At 39.9% G+C, this 27,418-nt stretch overlaps 1 protein-coding gene across 5 annotated transcripts in view; it reads left to right on the top strand.

Annotated features, from left to right (window-relative positions):
- CUNH21orf91 (chromosome unknown C21orf91 homolog) overlaps positions 1–27,179 on the top strand; it is a 32,414-nt gene extending 5,235 nt beyond the window's left edge. The window contains exons 1-5 of one of the 5 annotated variants that reach the window (XM_055617848.1): positions 68–279; positions 659–795; positions 19,066–19,581; positions 20,935–20,997; positions 22,278–27,179. In XM_055617848.1, coding sequence (XP_055473823.1) covers positions 666–795; positions 19,066–19,581; positions 20,935–20,997; positions 22,278–22,444 — 876 coding nt within the window. In that variant the 5' untranslated portion in view covers positions 68–279; positions 659–665 and the 3' untranslated portion in view covers positions 22,445–27,179. Of the gene's footprint in view, positions 1–67; positions 339–658; positions 796–19,065; positions 19,582–20,934; positions 20,998–22,277 lie in introns of those variants that run through there. The other 4 variants (XM_055617846.1, XM_055617847.1, XM_055617851.1 and 1 more) reach the window with 4 other exon arrangements.
- Positions 27,180–27,418: the final 239 nt, after the last annotated feature.

Raw genomic sequence — 27,418 nt, 5'->3', positions numbered from 1 at the left:
GCCGCCGCCCTCGGCGTGGGCGGCTCGGGGTGGCGCAGGCGGCCGGGGCGGGGCGGAACGCGGTGCCGTCCGCGCCGCGGCGGAAACAATAGTGCGGATCCCGGCGCGCGGGGCCGGACGGTAAAGCTCCCCTCGGAGCCGCTTAGGTGCGCCGGCCGGGTGCCCGGACGGACAGACGGACGGACGGCAGGCGGGACGGGCCCCAGGCCGCGCCGGCTGCCCGCGACCCTGGAGCGGCGCCCCCGGGACCCTCCGGTCCGCGGCTGCGGAGTCCCCGACGTGAGCCGACCCTTGCCGGGCGTCCGCGTCCCCACGTGCGTCTCCCCCCGCGGAGCCGGGTAACCGAGGCTGCGGGACGCCTCCGGGGCTCGCCCCCGAGTTGGCCGAGCCCCGTCCCAGCGGCTCCTCCCGGCCGCCGGGACCGGCCTGAAGTTGGTTTTTCAGAGCCAGCGTCTGCGCGGGAGGCACTCGGGCGGCGGGTGTCACCGTGGGCCACCTCTTTCCGTCCCGGTGCTTTCCTCACGGGTAGTGAAGCCCCGGCATGGCGAGGCTTGCCTGGTGGGGCTGTCGCAGACGCCACCTTTTTCGTCTTTCGGTCGCTGCTGCAGGCCACGAGCAAGTTCTTGTGTAACTTGCCTCTTTTCCTCCTTCCTCGCAGGGGCACTATGAACGAAGAAGAGGAGCAGTTTGTAAACATTGATTTGAATGATGACAACATTTGCAGTGTTTGTAAGCTGGGAACAGACAAAGACACACTCTCCTTCTGCCACATTTGCTTTGAGCTGAATCTCGAGGGTGAGGACGCTGTGGTTTTCTGTTTTTGTTTTTTGTTCGTTTTTTTTTTTTAACTGCATGCCGTGAACTTTGTACAACTTAGTGTGAAATGTTTGAAGTTAAAACTGCAGTTGATTGAATGCCTAGAGACTGTGCTAGGTGGTGATCTATACAAAAGTTTTCTGGAAATGAAGCCTGAGTTGACATAGTTATGAATCGAGGGAAAATTTTTGTCTTTAAAACACTTAACATTGTTAGCCTCATGTTCGCTAATATGAAATGAAGTGTGGGTATTGTCTGGTAAACATTAGATTCCTAGCACACGCGTGCCTCTCTTGTATTAAGAATCAACATGAGGATTTTCATGAGCAGATTTAATTTTATTTCCTCTCGGCCCAAACTCTTAGACCCTATTTCCGCATCATGTGGTGAATTTTAATTTATTTGTAATTTTTAAGTTAAATATTTATATACAATTTTAAATATCTTCCTTTACCTTCAGTAATTTAAAAAATAAAAAACAAAAGGGCTTTTAAGTTTGTCTTGATAGCAGTATATGGAATAGAGAATACGGAAAAGAAACTCTTTGGAAATTAAAATAAACCTTTTACTGAAGGTTGGGTTGGCCTAGGACAGCTGACTGGGCCCTGGAGATTAGTCTCTTGTTTCCAGGAAACATGGGATGTAACCTTACTCTTCACATAGTGAAATCCCAAATTTTTTTAGGTATATATGAATCACAATTAAAGGACTCTTGAAATTCCCGAACAAAACAATTAAATTTCCTCGTAACTTGAATCTTGAGGTTGTAATGGGTCAATGGAGAAAGACCTTACTAGGTATTTAGAATTATCTAGGTATTTGAGAACTTGCTTTCAAAACAGCGTTTCATTTTGTCTTGACCTGTGTATTAAAAGATTTTCGTGATATTTATTTATTTATTTATTTATTTGTTTATTTATTTATTTATTTATCTTTCTGTTAAGAGGTGTGAAATGTCCTTATTGCTAAACACAGGCATGTACTGTGATAGACTTTGACATTCATGTTAGGACTTCTTACTCAGAAATGCTGTAGCTTCCAAATACCGTGTCAGGGAGCCTCGTAGAACTTCTCTGGATTGAGCAGAATGCCTGTCTCTTTGGCTTTAGTAGACGTAACAGTTACGTCGAGCTTTGAGAGGATGACTTAGAAGTATGATTCTTGTGTAGAGTTACAATACCATGCTCTTCAGCCACGGGGAAAGGGGTACACTTAGGTTCTTTGGACACACAGTTTTCCCTGTGTATTCTGACACCTTGTCGAAGTTGACATTTCTGAAAGGCAGAGAGAGCAGATATGATCGGTTGCAGCCTCTGTGTTTCCTGTGGAAGAAACTGAGGTCTGGCTGGTGGGCTGCTCCAGGTTGCTGTCTGTAGTGGTGACAGCAAGCTGTTGTTACGTGCCAGGCAAATGTTTGCTGGGAGCGCATCTGTGCCAAGCATTGTCCTAAGCTTCTTACTGGATTATCTTCATTCAAAATGGCTCTGGGATGCCTGCTGGTAGTCCTTGTTTTCAGTGTGATGGAATGGAACCCTAGCCACCTAAGAGATGCACTTTGGAAGCCACATAGCTGGTAATTGATACTCCTGGGCTTTGAAGCTTGGCCATCTGGCCCTTGTGGATGTGACCTTAATTCCACTGATCTACTGTCAATAGGTAGATCAATTGTAAGATGGATGCTGGGAACCCCTCCTCCTGAATCCTAATTGGTTTTGGCTCAGCCAGTTTTCCCTAACCGGTGCTTCCTGATAAGTAAATCATCGAGCCATAATAAAATTTTATTACACAGACCTCACTTTTTATAACTGCTTTTCAAGCCCTTCTGAAAGTGCCTTTTAACTGTAAACATTTTAGCTCTTGATGTGTAAGCATGACACTAGTCTTATGTTTTTGAAATAATAGTTGTCTGTTAGTCTAAAAGATGAAAACAGTTCTCAGTCTGTATTAGAACTACTTCATCTTCTGTGTGCATTAAAGTTAGAGTTAAGAGTCTTCTTAGTTTATCTGTAATGTCAGTTCCTTGCTCACAAATATATTTCTATTTTTACTGCATTAATGGGCTTTTTGTTATAAATATGTGTTTAGTCTAATATTGGCATATTGTTGTAGGGAAATGAGGGAAGATTTTCACAAATGTCAGTTTATATATCAGTACCCAGGTTTTGTTTGTTTTTATTTTTGTTTTAATCCATGGAGTAATGGTGAGATGGCTTAATGCGGGTAAAGACACCTGCCGCCAAACCTCAGGACCTGAGTCCTATTCCTGGATCCCAGATGGTAGAAGGAAAGAACCAGCCCCCTCAGGTTGTCCCCTGACTTCGATGTGTGAGTTGTGATGTGCGCACACACACACATACACACACACCACATTTTTAAAATCTGTGGGAAAAGTGATATAATTGCATATCAGAAAAAGCATAGGGTATATTCTTCATCTTTGTTATTGTCTTGAACTATTGTAGTTTTCTTTCTACAATGGGGGTGCGAGAGGGACACCTGGATAAGACATATTGCTGTTGCTCGGTTTCTTAACTAAGAAAAATCTTTAAATTATCTCTCAACCTCTTCTTTTCTTTCTTCCTTTCTTTTTTTCTTGCAAAGTTCGCCAGTGAAATAAAAGTGTCTTGAGGACCACAGCAGTCGGATCGTTTTAATTCAAGCATTTGTAAATAAAAATAATGTTTTATACATTTTGGGTTGTTTGCATCATATGAACACTGGTCTCCTAATAATGGGCCTCTTGTTTAAAAGCTCTGTGCTTGCATGTATTTCTACAAAGACAAAGGATGAAAGGGAATTGACAGCAGACAGTCTGATCTTATTGGAGGGACTTTGTATTCTAGGCATGGCTCTGAGTTGTCTTTTTTCTGTAGTTTCACAGTAGTTAAAAGGAAAGGGGTACTAACTTTTATGTTTCTAAGGCATGATCCAATTCTTCAAAACCCTAAAAATGTATTTCAAGGGCTCCAGTCATTAACTGTTCCCAAGGCTGACTTTCTGAGCCCAGAGCTCACCAACAGAAGAATCTATGTACCTGTAAGTTAAGGAGACACATGCAGATGGCTACGCCCTGATCTGGCTAAGCCACTCTTAAGATTTTTTGTACAGAGTTAGTGATCAAGTATACTTACAGGCATCTATAACCTAATTAATAACCAAATCACCACCATTCCCTAAACTGCAGCCAGGTCTTCGGAGCCTGCAATGAAACAACCGTATTGTCAAAGGCAGTAAACAGTCCTGGGAGTGGATCCAGGAAGGCAGCCGCTACGCTGCGCTCTGGCTTCCCAATTAAGTAACTCAAGCTTTCTTTCCTATAGCGAACAACATTTAGACCACTAAACCAGTCCGGTTTCGGTCTCAGGGGCTTTGCTGGCTGATGAGTAAGCATGTGTCCAGCTTCTCTGTGGACTTTATCTTCCCTTGCCCCTAATTTCTTGTCCTTTCGTGGAAACAGAGTTAAATTCAGCTCCTGAATCTTTCCAGTAAGAAAAATCCGTAAGTGTTTCCTCTTGCTAAAGCATAGGCAAGCCCAGTGCCCACCTTTACTATCCCTCCATCCTGGGTTTTTGACCATAACTTTGTTTATCACTGGTTGATGTGAAATTCTTGCTTCTGTTTGAGAGCCAGAAGTGGTTTTCTATTCTTGAAGATCTTCTGTTCTTCCTCCGTGTCCTGCTGTAAACACCAGCATCTCTCCACAGACCTACTGCTTGGGGCCAGGAAACAGCAAACGAAGGCTAACATCAGCTCTTTCTCTTGTTCCAGTCCCGTGGTGGCAACACCATGTATTAGGGTGAACCGGAAACTGGGTCTGGAGAGGTGGCTCCGCTGTTAGAGAACTTGCGGCTTTTGCAGAGGGCCCACATTTGGTTCCCCGCACCCGCATGGTAGCTCACAACCATCTGTAACTCCATCTCTAGAGGACCTGATGCCATCTTCTGGCCTCTGTGGGAACCAGGCACCCATACAGTGCACATACATACTTGGAGGCAAAACCTTATACACATAAAATAAAAGTAAATATATCTTTAAACTCTAAAAAGTTCCATTTTTAGTTCATCAAAGTTTAAAGCCTAATGCTCTTTCTGCGTTCTTTTCCCCCTTAACTGCTTTTATTACCACTGAAAATGGTTGAATACTTTTTAAATGATTTTGTTGGTAGAATGTCAGAAATAGATTAGAGGAGAAAGTGGGTATCAATGGTGATGAGCTGAAATTATAGACTGTTTTCAAAGAAAAGCAGCAGAAACTAGACTGGTAAAGGCTCGTCTTAATTAAATTCCATGTGAGAGGAGCTAGGTTCAAATTCTTAACCCTGATGTAGTTATTGTAGCCTATTTTCAGTACTTAAACTTTTCTTCTTAACTTGCCAATCTTGGTTAATCAAAAGTGAGTTAAGTTTAAAGTTTGGATAACACAGGAATATTGGTCATGAAAGCTTATTCTTTGGGACTTGGTTTGGTTTTATGCAACAGGAAGTTGAAATATAATAGTGAAATAAAATGGAATGGATAGTTATAATTGACTTATAAAAAGAAGTTGGAGGCTAAGGAGACGGCTCCATCAGTTAAGCGCTTACTGTATAATCATGAGGAGTGTTTGAACCCTAAAATCCAAGTAAAAGCTAGGCTTGGTGGCATGTTCCTTAGTCCTGGTGCTGGAGAGACAGACGCGAGAATCGTAGGTCTCATTAGCCAGCCAGTGCAGCTAGTCAGTGAGGTCACAATCAGTGAAAGGCCCTGTCTCTAAAAATAAGGTGGAGAGGGGGGGATACAAAGTGAATAAACTGTAATTAATAAAAAGAAAAATAATTATAAAAAAGAAAATAAATAAGGTAGGAAAAGCCCCTGGCCTTGACCCGTAGCTTGTACCTGCATGTGTAGGTTCCCAACATGTACATGTATGAACCGGAAAGAAGCTGAGTTAGGAAGTCCAGAGTAGGGTTTATTTCTGTTTTACTTTGCTTGACACATAGTTTCCATCTTTAGGCTTATGTCTCAAGCTGGGGAGGCTGAGTTTACTCCAGCCTTTATTTACTTATTCCCAGATAGAAGGGAAAGGATGATGTCACGCCTGTATGGAAAAGGAGCTTTCCCTCAGTTCCAATTTCCTGCGCTCAACATTCATTATATTTAAGAGTTGCTGCTCCACATAAAGTCGATGTTTTACAACAGTACAGTGTATATTGACCAGACAACTAATACAGTAGGCCATGCAAATACTGCCCCCCCCCCCCCCGCCGGTATTAAAGGTCTCATTCTCTTGAAGGCAAAACTGTTTCCATGGTGGTTGAGAACAATTAGTGATCAGATGCATCTTCTAGCCTTGGGGCTGAACAGGATGCGAGGTCATTGAATAACGGATTGTATGGGGGGGGGGGGCAGCATGTAACTGTACTTAAAGTGTGCTCTTGTCAAAAAAGCTGTAAGGTTTTATTTATTTATTTATTTAACCTACCTCAGTCCATAAAATGTCGTAATTAATCCAATTCCCCAGGAGGAGTGTCCAAGATATTTATTACTAGATAAGAACGAATGCAATTAAACCTAATTTGCTATGTTTTGAGGTTGGCACTCCTCCCTGCCTTCCCTCAGCCTCTGTTCAGGCTCCCCTCTCTCTGGCAATCTCTACAGAGATGGTCAGCAGCTGAGACCATCAGCCACCACCCCACCACTGTTCTGGAGACGAGTCCCCGAGCTAGATCTTGGATTTTGACCTTGCCACTTTTAGCTGGGTCACCTCAAGATACCAAAGCCAGCACTGCTGCTGTTTGACATTTGTCCCCTGCAAGACACCCTCATAGTTTTCCTTCTTAGTCTTGATGTACTACTATGCCAACTGTTGTTAGTGCCGTTGGCCCAGAAGTGTCCAGCAGTGAAGCTCATATCTGTTTCTATCTATGTTCTGATGATTAGAATGGAGCCGCACAGTCGCTGGTTGCAGAGCTGGGTGTCAAGGAGCACAGGGTCCTACTTTGTACCTTTGAGGGCACAAAACTCCACATAGTGATACAACAGATGGAAATCCCCGCTCCTATGGGACCGAGAAGTTCCTCTTCTGCACTATTCAGTTAGTTTGTCTAGAGGTTCATGCTCATCTACAAATGCAACAGGAAATGACTAATACTTCCTCTCCCTTAGTGATAAACTGTAGTGGGGAGCTTGGAAACCCTTTCCCTTATGAACTGACACTCAAGGATAATCTAGCCGTTCTTACAGAAAACATGTACATTCCTCCGGTCTTGGCCAAGTGGAAATAATTTCATCCTCCTTTGCATGTGACAGAGTGATAGGGACTGAAGTGAGTAAAGCTGTCCTCCAGGCACACAGAAGAGCTCACCCCCAGGTTTATGATGCCAGAGCTGCAGAGCTGGTATGCCTGCCTCCACTGGGCGAAGGGTGTTTCTTTGCTTTTCTGATTTGCATTGAAACCCTCTGATAGTAACACCTCCCTGTGGTAGTGACACTTCTATGGGAGTGACATTCTTTCTGTAAGAGTGGTGCCCTCCCTATGATAGTATCATTCCTCTTTGGGTTTCCCATTGTCTCTAATTGGTTGTACAGGCTGTTTTGAAGCATGTCATATCTGTTTTGTTTGATAAAACAGTATTGGCATGTTTTGCCCAAGCTGTTATAGCTTCACCCCTGGTTTTTTGTGACCTTGTCCATGGTCATACTTAGCAGATTTATTTTTCTCACTCCCCTCAAATTGTCTGCATTTGCAGCTAATTTTAGACATTTTCACTTATATCATCCGTGAGCACCCAAGAGACTGCATGTCTAAAGGTAAATTATTCTACTCCATATGTCATTTTGGAATAAAAGGATAAATTAACTACATTCCTTCTTTGTATTTGCAATTATTGCTGATGGAGGGTAAAGACGTATTATATACATCTTGCCGAACTATGCAGGAGGGTAGCTCCACAAAATGACTGCCTGTCAAAGCCCTTCAAAAAGTTAAATTCCTCAGCCAGCCATTGTGGTTCATGCAACACACAAGATTGCGGAAGATTGCAGTGTGTTTGAGACCAGCTTAAGATTCGGATTCAAAGCCTGTCTCAGAAACAAAAAAGTCCCTTCAGATGAGCAGCCTGTTTGCCCTACCCTCCTACCACCAGCTAGCTCCCTTCAGTTTCGCTCTTTTCTCTTGTTTCAGAGCAAGATTTTGCTATGTAGGCTTGGCAGTCCTGGAACTCACTAGGCAGACCAGTCTTGCCTTGAAACACAGGTCTGCCTGCCTCTGCTTCCCACCTCCTGGGATTACAGGCGCACATATCACTACCCCTGTCTATTCCTTTCGCTGCCCTCCTCTTTATGGAAATCTGTCCACTTTACTGCTGTAGGACCTTGTTTGTGTAGCTGTCTCCTGCGCCGTCTTCCTTTCCCTCTGTAATTCCATGAAGACCAAACTGGAGTCTGTTTTATTTACCAGTGAATGTTCAGCCATCACAGAAGGACTGGCAGAGCATTGGATGTGCATTTAATTTGTGCATTAACCTGGTAGAACTTTAGAGAAACTCCTTTAAGATTTTTCTTCTAGAGTGACCCACTAGGAAATTTCGGTCTGTTTACCGAACTACATGAGATATCTGTGGAGTGTTCTCACAAGCTGGGAGTCTTACTAATGAAAGGGAAGAGCTTTATCTTCTCGGCAGAATAACAGCACAGTGCAGCTATAATCACGGTTGTGTCTAGTTACCTTTCTTAACTGGAAATATAAAGGCAGTGTTTTACTCCAGACACAGCAAGCTGCCTTGGAATGCTTCTCTAGGTTCCTTTGCCACCGGCACGCATTACCTCCGGACGCTGCAGCAGCTGGGCGGACTCTCATCATGTAGGTATCCTGACTGCCTTTAGAGCTGTGATGAAAATAAGCATGCAACGCAGAGTACTCCGTTAACAGCAGTTAATGGCATAAGTGCATAACAATTCCATTCTAGCCCCAAATCATGGTCGGTTAGTCCCAGTAGCCAGCAGTGAAACGTGGTATGAGACATATGAAAGCATTAGATCTAAATCGAAAGCCTTCGGTGTTTAGGACAGAATTCTTTCCAGCAGCAGCTACAAGGGTCAAGGCTGTAATCATGAACAACGACTTTTCCCAGAGTCAATAGAAGTCAACCACACCATATTAAAAGGTGATTTCTATACTACACACACATAGTTGTGGCCTGTGAAGAAAACAAAGACGGGTCCATCTGTACTTTATGGAAGGTGATGAGTTAGGGCTGAAATGGAGCCCAAGTACTGCTTTCTGGGCCTTGCATCCAGCAGAGGATGGCTCTCTCACTTGCAGAGCCAAGTCAGCTGTCCCAGAAACAGCCTTGTCACCCCCACTTCCTCTGTACTCGCTGCTCCTCTCTTGGGGCATTGTTCTCGCACTGGCTTCACCCCAGAAACCACTTATTTCCTCTCCTCTCCCTCCCCACTACACCCACAGGGAGGCCTCTTCCTTGGTACCTCCGAAAAGGGTCTTTAGAAGACAGTTCTGATCATGCATTTGTCTTCTTTCAACTCGTCAGTTAGTCCTTGCCTTTTCCTTCAGGTCAAGCTCTTAGCTCCTGGATGTAGCATGACATGGTTAGCCACTTTTGAAAATAGTATTTTTTTAATGAAGTTTAAGAATTTCATATATTGTATTCTTATCGTACCCTACTCTTCCTCCTGTTGTTTTGTTTGGTTGGTTTGGTTTTGTTTATTAAATATTGGAACTAAACCTAGGACCTGACGTGTGTCAAGTAAGTGCTCTATTGCTGAGCTATATCCCACCACTTGTTTTTTAGTTTAGCTTCCCCCCACCCTCAGGCGAGTTTTCACAACTTTTCCAGGCAGGCCTTGAACTTGCTGTATTTTGAACTTGCTCGACTTTGAACTTGCTGTACTCCTAAGGCAACCTCTTATAAAGCTGGGATTACACCAAACCCAGCATGTCTTCTTAACGGCTCTCCCTGGCCTCTCAGTCCTCCACCAGAGTAATCTAGACTCCGTTCCCTTCTTGTCTGGTTTCTATGCTTACCTCATGCCTGTGTCCTCAACACCACTTATTTCTCCTCCTTGAAGTATGTATTAAATGAGGAAGAATGATGAATCAGATAATATATGTGACAGCAGGTAAGGGGCTGAGAAGATACGATGGTTGTAGGAGCATGAGGAAATGTGGGCAAGCGTCAGATGTGTTGCAGAAGCTGGTGGTACAATTTAGGTCGAAGGAGTCTGTTTTCTCCTGAGCGTTGCTGTTATGGGCTACCGGGGCTCTTCTCCCTTAACACAGTAGCTTCATGCTCTGCGGGTGTTGGGGTTTGAAGTGCCCTCTACCTCTGCCTCTACAAGTGACCTCTACTTCTGCAACCATCCCCCTCCTTCTGTGGCAGTGATTGTGCCAGTTATGTTGGTTGTTTTAAGCCAAAAGCAGAAAACTGTGCAGTTTTCACTTAGCAACTGTTCCCTGGTGCCCTTTTATTTTTTTTGTTTCTCCACCAAAGGTTGACAGGTAAATAAAACTCTGGTTGTGTTTTGATTTGACCCTGGGGAGGAATGGGTAGCCTCTCTTCACTTGAGGTTTAAATAGTCTGCTAGATGCATTGTTAGCAGAGAAAGAATTCACGAAAGCTTTACCATCAAAGGCTTTGAGGATGTCACTGTCTTTTCTGTTTTGTTTATTTGATTGAAACAAGGCACAGAACCTAAGCCTAGTTGTCTTGATCTAAGGAACACAGGTGTTCATCTTCAAACTGAAGTATATTTCTTTTCAGAAATTTATGTTATATTTTGAACTTTTCCTACTTAAAATGTAAACAACTTTGTTTTTCTCAAGCAAAATAGTCAAAATACCAGAATCAAAGAATAGAGAGGTTAAAAATCCCACATGTTTATTAATTTCAGTGTTTCTACTGCCGAATTTTCTGGGGTGAGGAAATGTGGGGAGGCGAATTGTACTTATAAAGGAAAAGTTCGTGCACACAGCATTACTGCCCAGTATATTCCTGTAATGCATACATTAGGAGCATTCTTTCTTGTCAGTAGGTAACTCTTGAACACATCAGCTTTTTTAAAGCACCACTATCCCGTTGAGGACTGGGCTAGTTTCCAGTTTACTGTGCTGAAACATTCTGACACAGCTTTTACTTGCCTGGTAAAAATCCCTGTTGTGATGTAGTTTAAATTCCCAGGAGAAGAGTCGGGCATTGAGGGTAGGCTTATCATTTGTTTTAATGTCTCCCCACACAACTACATTGATACGATGCACTCTGTCATTTAAAAATCATTTCTGTTTCACTGAGCAGAAGGTTGGTCTGCCTTAGGCTTCTAACCGGTTCATTTAGTGCAAAGTTAATTTTATCCTAGAATTATGGTAATGTAGTTATGACAGCTAGCCACACTACCTAAAGGTGTTTACCCCACCTAAAATATAAGTCAGTTATGTTGCGACTCCAGCATTATTAATAGGTTTCTGTTTTCATCTCCATCGGGAAATGTTTTAAAAAAGAAATATTTGTAGAACTCTGAGTGAAGTGAAGAGAAGCTGAATTGTCTGCTGCTAAAATGTCACATTTATGTGGTTCATATTGGTCTGAAACACAGGTTATTGTTTTAGCTTTTGGCAGCATAATTAATGGATGTTATCAAACACTTAAAGAAAAATACCTAGAAATTAAGGGTCAGTGGTTCAAGCATAAGTGAGGAAATGGAGTTGTAGAACTGATATTTTATATATAGTCATCTGGGCTCACTTTTTCTCTCTTACCTGAAAGAAAATCAGTTTCTCAGTCCGAACTTTAGCTGGGGAGATGGTGACTGAGGAGATGAAAAACAGAGTTTGAACAGTTACTGCAGTTCTTAGCAGTTTCAGATCCACTACTGGGTCTGGCCGGCTTGTCCCCTTCCCCTCCCCAACCCTCATCCCATTCATGTGGTTGCTACAATGAAAGTATTTTGCAGGCTATCTTCAAATAACATTCATCTGTGTAACTTTACCATTGAGACACCTCCCTCACTGAGAGTTGATGTCCCTCTATGTCACGGCAGTGGATATTTAAAACCAGTCATTCCTTTTTATCCTTGGTGATGCTGTGTTGTATCATGACTTATTTTATTTTTTATAGTCTCACGAACAAAAACATAGCGTAAATGTGTTTAGTAGAAAACTTGAACATGGAGCATTATTTGGCTTAAAGCTTTGTATGGTGTAGTTTTATTTGATTGTGCCACTTTAAATTATCCAAACTTAGTTTGTTTTAATGTACCTAAAAATTGGACCTAGACTTTTTTATTCTGTATGGTTACGAACTTGGTGTCCTCCATTACAGTGAGGCTTTCAAAGAGACGGTGGTAGCTTCCATCCATGTTCTCTTTCTCATTCCCTTTTCTCAATCAGTTGTCTGTAGATGAGCTGTCCTGTCCAAGTCAGTAGCCTGACCATTGTGATTAAATTTCAATAAATTAAAAAGAAATCAAATTCAAAATTGAGTTCCTACGTCACACTAACCTCATTTCTAATATTAACTCTAGTGGCTACAGTATTTAATAGCTTAGATAGAATATATCCACCATCACAGAAAGTTCTATTGGACATTACTGGTTAAAAAAATAAGTATCCAAATTAGAGAGTAGAATCAATTTTTTGTGCTATTTTATTTAATAAACAGTTGTTATGTAGGTGTTTTCCTAACTTTCCAACTGTTAGAATGAAAAAGTAGAATTCACTGGGGGAGAGGTATTTTTTTTTTGTTTGGTTGGTTTGGTTTTGAAATCATTTGTAACTTATACACACTGCATACATGAACATACTTCTACTTTGGCTTCTCTGTTATTTGATGTTGGGGTTTATATTTTAACATAACTTCTCTAAACTCTTAGCTTACTGAAGCTTACCCTCATAACTCAATTTCTTTCAGCAAGCTGATTTGATTACCTCCTTAATCCTTTTAGCACACCAAAGCTTTTAGCCTGACATGACCAGCCCTAACCTGAAATATGCTACCTTACAAGAACACCTGTTGGATGTCTTCCCTAAGACAGCGGCTCTCAAATACGAAAAAGCCCCTGAGCCCATCTGTGTGCTGGTTTAATGTGATGGCCAACAGTTCCATCTGCTACGCAGTGCAGAGACTCCCAGTTACCTGGCTTTCAAATGGTGTGTCAGGACCTTGAACATGGAAGGTTTTATTTAGCCATCTACTTGGTGCTTGAGTTAGCTAAACACCTGAGAGGTAGAAGATTAGGTTTCTCCTTTATCCCATTATTCCTACTGGCACAGACAGCAACTGCTAAAGGGTTCTAAGGAGGAGTCTGTGCTGTGGATTTTAGGAAGGAGCTTTTCAGATCCATGCCTGCCTTCTCCCTTTAGTTCCATTACAGGATAGACACAACCTGAACATCCTTCCACGTAGGGCAGTGCTTGGCAATAGTAACATGGTAATATCTTCCTGAACTTGCCTAAAGCTTGCTCAACAAATGCTTCTGTAGTACTGTAGTCAAGTTGGGTGTGTCAACACATTGTTCTAGCCAGACAAGCCAGACAAATATCACTGCAGTCGTAACATGCATTGAGGTGACTGACCTGGCTCCAGAACCTTGAGACCAAAGATAAATGTGAATTCAGCCAGGCATTGGTATGGACTGTTTTGATATGGAGAACATATTGTTGCACATGTTATTAGAGTACATATTTATTCTCTGTTCTCCTGATAGTTGCCACCCGCATATAAGCCAATGGCTGAGAGACTTGATTTAACAGCAACCAAGAAATCAAGAATTGTATATGAGTGTAATTTTTTTGTTCTTTGAAGGTATTTGGAGTCTAAACAAAACAAAACACCTCTACTGACAGAGCCTCTTTTCTGTTTCGTTTATTAAAAAATACTTATCTGCTCCTCAAAAACAAAGATATGGCCTTTCGATTCATTTTCATCTTTAATGAAACTGTATGCAGTTCCTCATTTTTTATAATTAACAATTGCTTAAACAAACATGGTATTATTTAATATGTACAAGTACTTCTCTCTTAGCAACCAAAGTAAATTCATCAAAACAAAACACTTTAAATCCTGGGAAATTATCTATGCTGGGCACAATATGAGCCTCCACAAAAAGCATTGGGAAGCGATACGACTTAATACATGAATTACTGCATGTTTATAACCTGAAACTTAAGTCATTACTAAAATCTCTTGCTTGATTAAGGAGAAGATAAGAAGCCCACAGTAGGAAACCCCACCAAATCAAAACAGGGTCCAGTCCATAATTAAATGTACACAAGGTAGTCAAATAATGTGGTTGAAAGATTCATGAAGTAAAGCTGTTTTGCATCAGTGGGGACAGTGTGAAAGATCATGCTTCTTGACAGGGCCAGCTGGTACACCTCCAAGAAAAGACTGCTTCGTTGATTTCACTACTAGTTAATCATAAATCTGATCTGTAAAAGATGGATGGATAGGATGGGAAGGACAGCTCATTAAGAGTTTTGGCAATTACGGCTTTTTTTTTAAAAAATGTTTCTTAGAGTATCGTCTCTGCTAGAATGAAGCTTTGTAGTCTCACAGTAAGCAGATTAACTAAAAGCCCAGGAATACCCTCAATTTTAAATTTCTTTACCCTCAGTCACAGGTAAATATTTCCATTTGAGAAGTTTTTGGCTATCTTTAGGCTTTGACGGGCAATTTTATTTTAGAGAGAGAACTGAAGAATGTAATTGTGCGGACATCCTGCCAGATGGATTATCATGAAAGCTTACAGAATATACAAGAAATGTTCTAGTTTGATAAAAGCTTTGTCAACTATGTCAAGTTTATAGCAACAGTCCATTCCTTGTCAGCTTTGACACAACACTTTAAACCGTAACCTTTCTTTTCTTGTTTGTCCCTAAAATCTTCTCTTAATATCATAATATAAAATGTAGTAAAGCCTTAAAAGTCCTGCAGTCTTCAAAGAGCTCTCACACTTCATAGTTCAGTTTCTCTTTAAAATTACAAAGTCTCTTAATTTTGGAGTCCTAGAAAAATCCAAAGTGGCTTAAATACTTTACTACTCAAAGAAGGAAGAACCAGAGAATAAAAACAAGCACATTTAAATAAAACCAAAGTCTAGCCTTGTAATTGCCAACTCTGTTAGCTCAATGACTGACATCCGGGACTCACTGTGGTCCTGGCTTTAAAGGCAGCTCCACCTCTCCAACACTTCTCCCATAGGCTCGGCACAGCTCCCTTCCATACCGGCCGCTGTTCTAGGTGGGTTTCCACTAGTCCTGGCATCTCCAGGATCCTGGGGTCTCCACTGCAACCCAAGCAGTACCTTCACAAATCTCCTCAACGACCCCTCAGCCTCTCTCCATACACCTTCAATCCTGAGATTTCTGATAACAGAATAATTGTTTCTCCAGTGCTAATTTGAAATGATAAATTGGAAAAACCCATAATCACTTAAGATGACCAGCATATTGCTATTATAAATTGAGACACAATTTTTATATTAAAAATTAATTATATAAAGTAGTCATGGTGTTTTTGTTTTACTTTTTTGTTTATTATTCCATGGAATAGTTAAAGTGTGTTTACAAGTACTTTCAAGTTGAATTTAATAATTTAGTGAAGTTAAAATTCTATTATAATTTCACCAAAAATGTTAAAGGATCAGACCTCACTGAATAAGCAGAAGTTTATATGAATCAGCCCTTGATGTATACTTACATAAATTGCTATTTAAAAAATATGTATGTTGAAGTAAGCTTCATGATTTTCTTGACAAACTGATACCACAGGAATCTACTTGTGTGTTATTAGTGCCACTCACCACTTGATTAGACTGCCAGCCTTCTCGACTTAGGTAGAAGAGTGACTTCACTGAAAGATGCCCTTAATTATCCTCTGAGTAAGCTGCTGAAACTGCTTACTACCCCTTAATTAAGATGGATAAAACTGCAGTGAAGTAGTCTATGGTAAAACAGACAATTGGTAAAATAAGTCTCTTATTGTCATTGTTGCTGCTGCTGCATTTTAAATAGTCTTTTTAACTTTTCCTGATGCATCTAACTACTTTTTATTGGGCATCTGTCAATAAATAAATAAGACTGTGGGCGCCTGTGAGTAAGCTAGATAATGGCCCCTTTCTACGCAGAATGTAACCTGGCAAGAAATAAAAGCCAGTGAGAAGGCAGTTGTAAAATCTTTTGTGATAAACTAACTTAGGTATGTTGGTTAGAGAAGGCATCTTAGAGGAAGATGTGGATAATGCCCAGGTTTGCAATGGGTGAAGCTGAGTTTGAGATTGTTATGAGTGAAGAAGAAAAAGGAGGAGGAGGGAAGAGCTCTCAGGAAGAATGCTCCAGTTTCTTCCTTGAATAATCATTAGTTTCCTCACTCACAGAGTGGGGTTTGAGTGTTGAGAGAAGCAGAGGAGTTTCATTTTGACTTTGTGAATTCTGGGAACCTCTAGGACCATCTAAGAGGCAAAAGGTTCAGGTTATACAGACCATGTATTCAGAGTATGGATCTGATGGGCTACCCAGCGTGGGATTTTGGGCAAGCTAACCAAGTCCCAGTATTAGCTAGCATTACATACTTATCCCTTACTTTATACCACTCAAGGCAAATTTTCTACTGTCTTATTATTCACCAGACTATTAATTTCAATTAGTGAAATTAGAGTTTGAGCTTTTAAAGTTAAGAGAGAATAAGGAATGTAACTTTTCATGTTTCTTGAAAAGTGATTTTGGTGGATTGTTTGTTTGTTTGTTTGTTTTTAAACCCAGTCCCTCAGTATGTCTCCTTACTCCATTTTCACACAGTTTTAGATTAAATCATTCTGGAAGGCATTCATTTAAAACTGCACATACCTGATTTACTTTCAGCATAGAAGGAACACTGCTTGACTTTAATATGTCTTGAATTATAACAATATATGACTATTTTCAAAGACTTTTTAATATGAAACTGTATCCTGTATTTTTAGAAGCTTCACTTGAAAAAATTGGAAGCTATAAAAAGGTACTCAAAATATTTCCATTATTTTTAGTGCGTCATGAGTACTTGTGAGTTAAATTTATACCAGCTAATGTACATATACATAGTACTGTATAAGTAATAATTGTATGTAATTCATTTCTTCCAGAAGATAAAATGATCTTGATAAGTTTTACTAGGTGTAAAATTAAACTGTGAAAAGTATAGGTGTTTTGATTTCTTTACAAAATAAATTGAAACAGTTCATTACATTTGTAAGGATTATAATATAATATAATATAATATAATATAATTTATAATATAATAAAATTATATATATATATGCCAAGTAAGAACTTAGTGAAGTCCCATAAACCCCACCAAGCATTATAGGATATTGCCATTTCTTTTAGTTATCCTCAAAACCTTGATGGTAAGACCCTATTGCTAAAGATGATATATATTCTTGAGTCACAGAATATGGTAACATCAGTCTGGAGCCAAGCAGGACATTTCATCCATACTGGCTATCTTGGTAGTGCTGGCAGGTACTGGGCCTGCTCATGGAGGGGGAAAGTGTTAAACAGTCTTCTGCAGCTGTGAATAATGGCTGGCCTGGCAAGATGTGCCCACTGGTATAATAGTGGCAACAATGTTGTGGGAGTAACCAACCATTCTCTGATTTTATTTGAGGCCAGTTCTATAAGACAAAACTCATATACTGGGCCAAGAACCTGTGACTGGGTAAATCACAGGCCTGTGTCTGGGTAGATTATAGGTCCTAAAAGAGAACCTTGTACTGTTTGCTAAATGAACATGGTATTAAACTGCCCATATGTAGTTATTTTTCTGCCTAAAGATCAGTACATTTGTCCACCATCATCAGAGACATTTATTTGTGCAACAGATGTCAATTAACACAGAGACCTAAAACACGTCACAATGCAGAGAACAAGAGACTGGGGATACCTCAGTCCTAAATGAGACATCTACAGTACACTTCAGGGATCATTTCAGAAGATGGGTGAAAAGATTGTAAGAGCTAGAGGTAGTGGATGGCTGTAGTGAAATGGTGGGTTTTTCTTTTTTGTTGTTGTTTTTTGTTTTGTTTTGTTTGTGGGATTTTGTTGTTTTTCAGGATTTTTGTTTTTGTTTGGGTTTTTATTGCGGGGGTGCATAAGAGTTTTAAACATGAACTCATAGCAGCTATGACAGCAAAGTCCAAGCCTGGATGGCAGAGGAAGTCATGAGTCATGACATCTCATTCATAGTTGAAGAACTATTAGCAGTTGACTGCTGGGAGGATCCTTTTTCTCCATAGAAAGAAAGGTGTTGCCTGTGTGCATACTACAAGTACTGAGTGGACTTGGTGGAAGTCTTAAGAAAGGATAGGGAGAAATAGGAGAATTGGAGAAGAAGGAATGGGGCATGAGTGCAGATTTAATAATAATTTTTAAGAATGTGATTAAGCTACATTTTGTTGGCCAAAAAAAAAAAAAAAAAGCTTTCTTGTGGAGGGAGCCCCTGTTTGTGTTCATGTGTGTGGGCATCCATGTGGGCAGATTCTGGTGTATTTGGTGGAAACCGGTTCCGTATTTCCTGAGAACACCCTCTGTCTATCTAGGCCTGGAGTCCAGGTGGGCCCAGAGCTCACTATGTGCTCTGGGAATCTGAACTCTAGCCCTCACACTTGCAAGGCCAGTGTATCCACTGAGGCATTTTCTTATTGAAGGTTATAAAACAAAGTTTTGTAAGTATGTACTTCATGGAGATAAGTGTTTTCTAGGAACAGCTGTGTTTGTTATTTTAGTGTGTGTACTAAGATGCTTCTGGACAAAGGCTCAAACTGAGCCAAAGTTTTCAGAAGTCTTTTCTAGTCATGAAAATATTGCTGTTGAACTGGAGATGTGGCTCAGTCAAGTATGATTCCAATCCCTGGAGTGCAGGCAAAGAGAGGCAGAGGGATAGGTCAAGAGGCTCATTGAGCAGACCACCTCGCTGCATCACCAACTTTCAAGTTCAGTAGAAATCAAGGTGGAGAGACACTTTGTTGCCCTTGGGCCACTTGTACACAAACCAGCCTCTGTGAACACATACACAAGCAACTGCACAAATGCAGAAAATGACTAAAACTGTTTTGAACATAAGGCTAAATGGAAACACGGATGAGGCTACATTTCCTAATACCGGTTTCAAATTTGCAAGTGAGTTCCATCAAGAATTCCCTGAGATTAGCTTGAACTTAAAGCAGTGTTTTATTAAGAAAACGTGAACATTTTCTGAGTTTTCGTTGTTTCTTCTCATTTTAGGAGTTCCAAAATCTAATCTTTTACATACCAAATCGTTGAGAGGCCATAAAGACTGCTTTGAAAAATACCATTCAATTGCAAACCAGGATTGTTCTCGATCCAAGCTGTCCAAAAGTACTTACGAAGGAGTTAAAACCATTCTGAGTAAGAAGATAAACTGGATTATACAGTATGCCCAAAATAAAAACCTGGATTTGGATTCTGAGTGTTCCAAAAGTTCCCAGCATCACCTGTTTAATTTCAGGCATAAGCCAGATAAGAAATTACTCCCCCAGTTTGACTCTCAAGTGCCAAAGTACTCTGCAAAAAGGACAGCTGGAACCATAGGTGGCATCTCAAGCTATACGCAAAGAATTTTGGAGCAGAGGGAAAATACGGACTTTGGGCTTGCAGTGTTGGAAGACTCAGCTACATTATGGCCTCACAGTCACACCCAGGCACAGAGAACAGAAGAGACAAGCTCTGGTCCAGAGGCAAATGTCCAGACCCAGAATCCACATTATAGCAGAGAACAATGTAAGTAGTGTGACAAGAACAGTAAAGACTGTTATTTGGCCTTTGCTTTGGGGGCTTGGGTGGTAGTTGATTTTGACTGGTTTGTTCTCTCTCTCTCTCTCTCTCTCTCTCTCTCTGTGTGTGTGTGTGTGTGTGTGTGTGTGTGTGTGTGTCCCATATGTATTTGTGTGTAAAATGTGTGGAGAATTTTATCGTAAATCATGGATTTAGTGAACATATTATTTAAGTGACAGATTCACCTCAGCAAAAGTGTGATGTCTTTAAAACCTTCTCTGGAATGTTCTTGAATGTGTGTTACACACCGAATTTCATTGACACCATCACTTATTTTGCTATTACTAGTGACCAAATGGTATGGAATCAGCAAACTAAATTGAAAGTTCAGAGTTCCTACTATCTTATGTAACTGGAGCTGTTAGCCGGTATACATTGTCATGTTGCTAACCTCTTATATGACTGATTAGCCAGGGATTCAATTAATATATATTAATTATATATATTGATTGCTTTTAGTAAATTGTCTATATAGACAATTATATATACATATATATATATATATATATATATGTATGTATATATATATATAAAGAGAGAGAGAGAGAGACAGTTTGCTAAAGGCAGGAGGTAACATGAACATTTTTTAAATCTTTAAATCTTCAACGATTTTTTTATGTATATGAATGCTCTTATCTGCATGTACACCTGCATGTCAAAAGAGAGCATCAGATCTCAGTGTAGATGGTTGTGAGACACCATGTGGTTGCTGAGAATTGAGCTCATGACCTCAGGGAGAGCAGCCAGTGCTCTTAACCATATCTCCAGCCCCCAGGGGAATTTATTTTAAAATTTGAAATTACTTCGCCTGCACCTTTGCTACGAAAATCTCACTATGATAATTTTACTTGGCTTAAGTTAACTTATTTTAGATGCAGAAGGGGCCTTGGCTTTAGATGAGTTCTTTACTCTTCATGTAAGGTTGCTTTTCAAGGTAGGCATTTCACTATTCTTTAAAGTACTGTCTTAAAATCCATGTCATGGCTTAAAATCCATGCTTGCTCCGAGTCATTGGGAATGGGCAGAGACTAGTACCTCTGAGAACAGACACAGGAGATACCAGAATCCAACAGTCCCATTGCCTATTTTTTCTTTTCTCGAACTCTGTTTCCTGTGAAGTGTTACTGGTGGTGATGTATAAAATGTGTTTCTTATGAGGTTTTTGTGGTTAGAGTTTGCTACACTTTAAGAAGCAATGAAGGAAAACCTGGGTTTTTGTTGAATGTTGAGTTGGGAATTAACTGCATGTCCTTTACCTACGCTGTCTGTGGTAACAGTGAATGTGTTTTCCTGTTTCAGTGAATTCAATGACTCTTGATGAAGTAGAACAACTGAATGCAAAGCTCCAGCAGCAAGTCCAGGGTAAAGAATCAGTCTCAATGCTTGTTGTTATATGTGATGCAGATGTTGATGCTGAATACCCCCTGTGATTGAACGTTGTTAGCATCTGCAGCATTTAAGTTTGGAAATTAGATATTCGGACCTGTTGGTTTCTGAGATACACACTAAGAGAAAATTTCCTTGAGACCTTCAGGAATAGTAATCTAAGAGTAGAGACTAAACCGACCTCTGCCTCTAGCCATCACAGACATTACACAGGGCCTTCACTGTGCCGGGCACTCTGGGAGATGCACCCTGGTAGTCCCTAAAGGCAGTGGTATTAGCCCTGGTTATCTATATAAGCTATGAACCACTCGGAACACATAAAAAGCGGTGAGATAAGCGCAGGGACCAGTGCCTGTGGCCATCAGCTTTGACTGCTACTTTTTCCTCATCACTTGTTTCCATTTCTTTTGCTCCACCTCAACCCACCTGCATGGATTATTTTGAGACCCCTGACAATGTGCTGTTTTGTCTGTAAATATGTCAGGGTTTTCTTTTCATAAAAAACAAAACAAAACAAAAAAACCAAAAAACTATTTATTGTCTTCCAGCTTATTCCTATTTAGGTGAAGCAATCATTGCTCTTTGGAGACCTCCAAATTGCTTACAAAGATTATGCATCCAGTCAGTAGCAGACTTAAGTGCAAAACTTTCAGCATACCAGCCTCTTGAAATATAATACTGATAGCCCCAGTTTAAATTCATTCAGTTCTTACTTTGAACTCTTTACAAGTAGGACCTCATTTTATTCTCCCTGTGTTTCTGTGAGCTGTTTGCCATTGTTATTGATCTTACCCATCGAAGGAAATTCAAGTAGACAGTTGAGGTTACTTGTCTGAGTAGGAACTAGGATTCTGAAAATCTGGGTAATCTGTTCCAAGCCTCTTAGAGCAGTTTCTAGACCTGTTTATTAATGAACATTCGTCTGATACATCATCATATATTGATTGAACCTATTTATAGCTTATAATGGAGAAGCGGCTCCGGTGGTGGCCACTATTTCTGCTCTCTGTACTGCAGTCTTTCTTAAGCTGCCCTTGATGAAGACCAGGCAGCATTGCAGTTATTGGTATGAAATATCAATAGGATAGGACAATCAACACTGATAGGCTTAGAAGAAAACAGCTCTTTTCCTTGGTATCCAATTAGTTTGTTGTTAAAATTAGCCCAATACACTGTACCTTTATTTACTTAAGCTAAGAGTCTTAGGGCTAGCTTTCTGTACACTGAAAATGAAACTGCCTCTTAACTCCTCGCAGAAGTCTTTGAAGAGTTAGCACACCAAGTGCAAGAAAAGGACTCTTTGGCATCAGAGCTTCATGTCCGTCATGTCGCCATCGGTCAGCTCCTCAAGAACTGTTCCAAGCTACCATGCCTCCAAGTGGGACGTGCCGGAACAAGGCCACACCTGCCCGTGAACGACTGAACTAAGCAGAGTGGCTGTGCTTTATCAGCTGTTGGTCTGCGAAGCATGTGTACCTAGAAAACGTGTGGAGAACGTTATGGTCCATTTTATGGTTGTACTTGCAAAACATAAGATAATATTTATTATCTTTATCTAATAAAGCAGATCACTCTAGTCTAGGGTTAATCATTTGGCTTCATTTGGAGATTTTTTTTTTTCTTACAATTACTAAATGACCCTAACTTTTACCATGTGTGACTACTTTAATATACCGTTACAATATGTTTTTATTGAACATTTTTTATTGTAACTCAGCTGTCAAAACAATGGAAGCCTAATAAGGTCTTATGTTAGTCCAAACTACTAGAAATAATTTTAAGAGGGAAGTAGAATTCATAATATCACCTTATTTATGAGCAATATTTTAATATAAATTTTATATATCAAATTGCTATTTTGGGTATTTTTCATTGTCTTTATAAATGTGTGTTTGCACTTATGTGTGAGTATGTTCATCTATAGGAAGATCACTGCATTTGGGGGATACAGTGTTTTTTGTAACTGTTATCTTCCTTTCTAAAGATAAACATGTTTTGCATAGTATTTGGAGAAGCAGTCTACCTAATAAGCTCTTTTAACTAATAAGAACATATGCAAGTGGAATTAATGACTAAAGCAAATATCCAAGTAAATGAAGTGTATTACTGTTTTCTAATGAAAGCAATTCTGAATTAGCCTAGGAAGAAAATACAATTCTAGTTTTTGTGTCTCCGTCTCCATAAAAGTAGAAGCCCCACTTTGCTTTTTATCTCTCATGACCCCCTTTGATTGTTAGGTTTTGGACAAAGTAGTTCAACTCTCAGCCCCGAGCCCAGTGTAACTCCTGTCTCCAAATTGTACTTGTCCTCTTTGGGGGAAAAACAAAATTATTATGTGTGCCACTTCCACAAAATTTCAAGAATCAGTTAGCTGTGCACATTCTGCTTTCTGCTGTCAACATCACTGAAACTAGTCGAAAGAAAAGAAAGAAAGAAAGAAAGAAAGAGAGAAGGATTTTAAGGTACTTTTCTAAATTTTAAAATCTCAAGGGATAGGAGATTACAGAACAAAAGAAGACCAATATTCAATTCAATAAAATAAGCCCACTTTTAAAAGGATAATAAGCTACTTTAGTTCCAGATTCTTAACTAATAAATTACCTCAAGAAGTTAGATAAATGTTAATGATAAAATAAAAGCTATAACTAATTCAATATTAAGATGGACTCTGGATTGTTTTTAGCTGGTGCTTAGAATGTATTTGTGTGGTAGGGTTTTTGTTTTGTTTTGTTTTGTTTTGTTTTGTTTTGTTTTGTTTCTTGCAGAAATCTAAGGAAAGAAAGCCCATTGACTTAACAGCTTCATACATGAAGATGACTTCTACCTTGAAGTTGGCAGTCTATATTTGGGCAAGGGTCACACTTTAATATTGAACACAAATACTGTTTGACTAAAGAAATGCTTCACTGTAAAAAAAAGCACCTTTTCCTAATGTTAAGATGTAGTAAATTGGCCTGGGTTTGTGCATTAGTTGATATCCAATTGTTTTTGCTTTTACCTATATTAAACTTCACATTGAAGCTTTTTGGAGGGAACTTTTGGGGGAAAAAAAACTTTTTAGTTTCTTCTCAAGTTCTTTGAGTCTTCCGAGATGAATTTAAAGTATGGAGAGTGGAGAGAAATGCATTGCCTTAGTTTTGATAAGCTTTAACTTGAATGTGTGCAATATAGAAGGATCCACATTTGCAAGCTGGGTAAAGACTTGTGCTGATTATGCCAGTAAGTATTTTAGTGCTTCGTCGTCATGGTTACATTTTCAAGTTTGACTGCACTCGTTTGGCCTAACACATGAAGAATGTTGTCAGCCAGTGTACCGCACACATTTGTGCTTCTGTCTGGATGGTATAAAGGCAGTCAGGGCAGCGAGAGGAGTGTAAGATCCTCAGTAGTGTGGGGGGGGGGAGGGGGGGTACTTAGTGTATTTCTGTCACAGGAGACATAGGGTGCGATCCTAAAAACCATGTTATCCAACGACAGCGTTTGCTTGTCTCTTTAAGGAGTTTTCTGGCAAACATTTAGTTTCCTAATGAATTTGGAAACATTGGACTTTTCTCACGTACTAAGGTCTTAATTGGGACCTGATTCATTTCATTTAGATATTTCTCCAGAAACATCAAAGGAATGGTGCTCCTCAGTCTCGCTGGTGCTGGTAGTAACACTTGTACTCACTCAGAAGAATTTTGGAGTATAATCTGCTCACCAGTTACTTCTTGTGGGGGTGTTTGTTTGTTTTTAGACAGGGTCTTGCTGCATAGCTTTGGCTAGCCTAGAATTCTTGGACCAATTACAGGCTGGCCTGTAATTTGTGGCAATTCTTTTGCCTCAGGAGGAGATCAGGTTCTGTGATTCAGGTGTCTTCCCTACACCTAGATTCATATGCTCTCCTGATTGAATTTGCAATTACTGTATATGCAGAAATAAGGATGGGGATAGTTAATTCCAACTTAGGGGATAGGAGCTATCACAAATAGTGGTTCCTACATTTGGTTCTTTCTCTGAAGTTGTCACTATGTTTTGAGAAAGTTCAGAAGAAACTCACATAAGATTTCTTTTTTCTTTAATAACAGAAGGCAGACAGCTAGTGAGGCATGCATTTCAGAGCGCCCATGACCATGAGAAGTGAATTTTCTCATACTAGATCGTAGTTGAACAAGATGACTATTTTTAAAATGAGAAGTCAGATGTGATTATTAACATGAGTTTTGTCTTTAAAGATTGGTGTTTTTATGTGCCTAGCATCCATCAGGCCCTGGGCTCAATTCCTGTCTCCATAGGAATTAAAAAAGGGTTTGGGTTTGGATTTATCATGTTGCCCATGCTGGCCTCAAGCTCAGTGTCGATCTTCCTGCTTCAGCCTTCTGAATGTGGGGGACTGACATACACTGCCATGCCTGGCTTAAACGTTTTATATTGTCCAACCTGTTACATTTCTCCAGAGATTATCTTACCCTCGTATTAATTTCTAAATTAGTTCTTTGGAAAAGGTATTCACTTGAGACACCATGCTGGTGATCTCAGATTTGTTTCGTTGTGCGAGTCTTGTGTGCAGTATTGGAGTAAAGAGAAGACCTTCAGTTTCCAAACTACATGTTCGGTTCACCATAAAGTGCCCATTTTTATAAACATTTAATGATTATTTTTCAAAATGTGTTCGTGTTGGCAAGCGATTTCAGGAATATTGTTGAAATATATTCCATTGCCATCTTGATGAGTGCTTCTGAGTCCTTGGTCTTGAATAGTATCTGTATCATATCTGCTGTTAAAATGGCTTTTACCTTTGTTTTTTTTATACAGTACTTACCTTGGTGTTTTGTCTGTGGAGGCCTATCAGTTTATTGTTAATTTTCAAAGTGATTCTTTTGATCTGTTTGTGTTAATGTGTACCAGTTTGGGTTTTAGTTTGTTTCTTTTCAGGAGAAATCTGTTTATTAACATTGTATGTAACACAAAACATTTGTGCTCAAAACTTCGGAATTTTAAAGATCTCTATAGCTTTTTAAAGGGTTCAGATTTGTGAGAATGAAAAGTAATTACATGTACATGAAATACTTTAATGGTAAAATATATTGTTCTTTTCAAAGTTTTTGTTTGGTTGGGTTTGGTTTTTTTGGGTTTTGTTGTTTGGTTGGTTGTTTTACTTTTTTTGACAGTTCATTTATTGACATGTTATTATTGTTCAAGCTAAAACAATATGTTTGCTTTAAAACTTCATGACTATAAAAATTTTATATACCCTAAAGATACAGTATTAAAGCAAAAACTTTATTTGATTCCATTTTTACCTTGAATAGAATTTTTTTTTTTTTTGAGGAAATTTGACTGAAAAAAAAAATCACTGACGGATGGAGCCCGAAATAACTACCCTTGCCCTGGTAGAGCCTTGTGGTGATGGGCTGGGGAGAGTTTCTCTGCAGGAGTGATGGGGCTTTGTGAGGAGGGGAGGGCACGCGGGGGCAAGGAGAATGTGACTTTGCCCTGCATTTCAGCGTTTTCATTTCTTTCTCCTGCGTCAGTCCTGACCTCAACAACCTCAGGCTGCACCTACCTTGATGTGACCCGGATCGTCTGGGTCTGGAACATTCAGATTTTTAACACTTAGTTTGTAAATCATATTTTCACTACTACTTTTAGTTTAAAGGAGGCTGTTATAATTATTTAGTAATTTTCCCGCAATTTCAAGTTTACCAGCTTGTATCAGATGTACTTGGTTAAAGTTGCGGGAAGCTGCATTTGCCTCTGGAAGTAATGGGTTTAGTTTTTGTTTGTCTGTTCGTTTTGTTCGTTTGTGCTTTCTTTTCCCCATCCTACTGCCTCCAGAAGAGGTGGTTTAAAGTGTTCAGCAGTGATGTGTGTGTGTGTGTGAGAGAGAGAATGTGTACGTTTTTGTATGTGTGTGTATGTGTGAGAGAGACAGCATATGCCGTAGACGTTGAGCTTCAGTCTCTACTGTTAGAAGCTTTTTTATACAGTTGTGCTGACATTTAGAAAATAAAAGTGAAACTGCTGTGGTAAGAGCTTATGTTTGTTTCAAAAAAGTTTATTTAGTCATCTGGGTTATATGCAATTTATATATTTGTATTCTGCTTTGGAACTGTAACTAGATAAGCTTGTCTACTATTTTTAACTTTGCAATAATAAAACAAGTATTTTGTTATCTATCTACTAGCTTCAGTTAATTTTTTTTCATTTAATTGTTCACTGGGGGGTGCACCTGGCCACATTTGGCTTGTGGAGGTCAGAACCTTCAAGAGTTAGCTCTGTCCTCCGACCATTTGTAACCTAGGGGTCAAGCTCAGGTTCTCAGATTTGACAGCAAGCACCTTTACCTGCTGAGCCATCTCATGGGCCCCCGTCAGTGTTGAGAGGGCTTTCCTACCTGCTTGCCTGCCTTTTTCCT

Source organism: Psammomys obesus, unplaced genomic scaffold, assembly GCF_907164565.1.
Source record: "Psammomys obesus unplaced genomic scaffold, mPsaObe1.curated_primary_1811, whole genome shotgun sequence".
In the NCBI taxonomy this organism is placed as follows: domain Eukaryota; kingdom Metazoa; phylum Chordata; class Mammalia; order Rodentia; family Muridae; genus Psammomys; species Psammomys obesus.
Note: the sequence above shows the minus strand (reverse complement) of the source record. Positions and strands in the feature narration are given on the sequence as shown.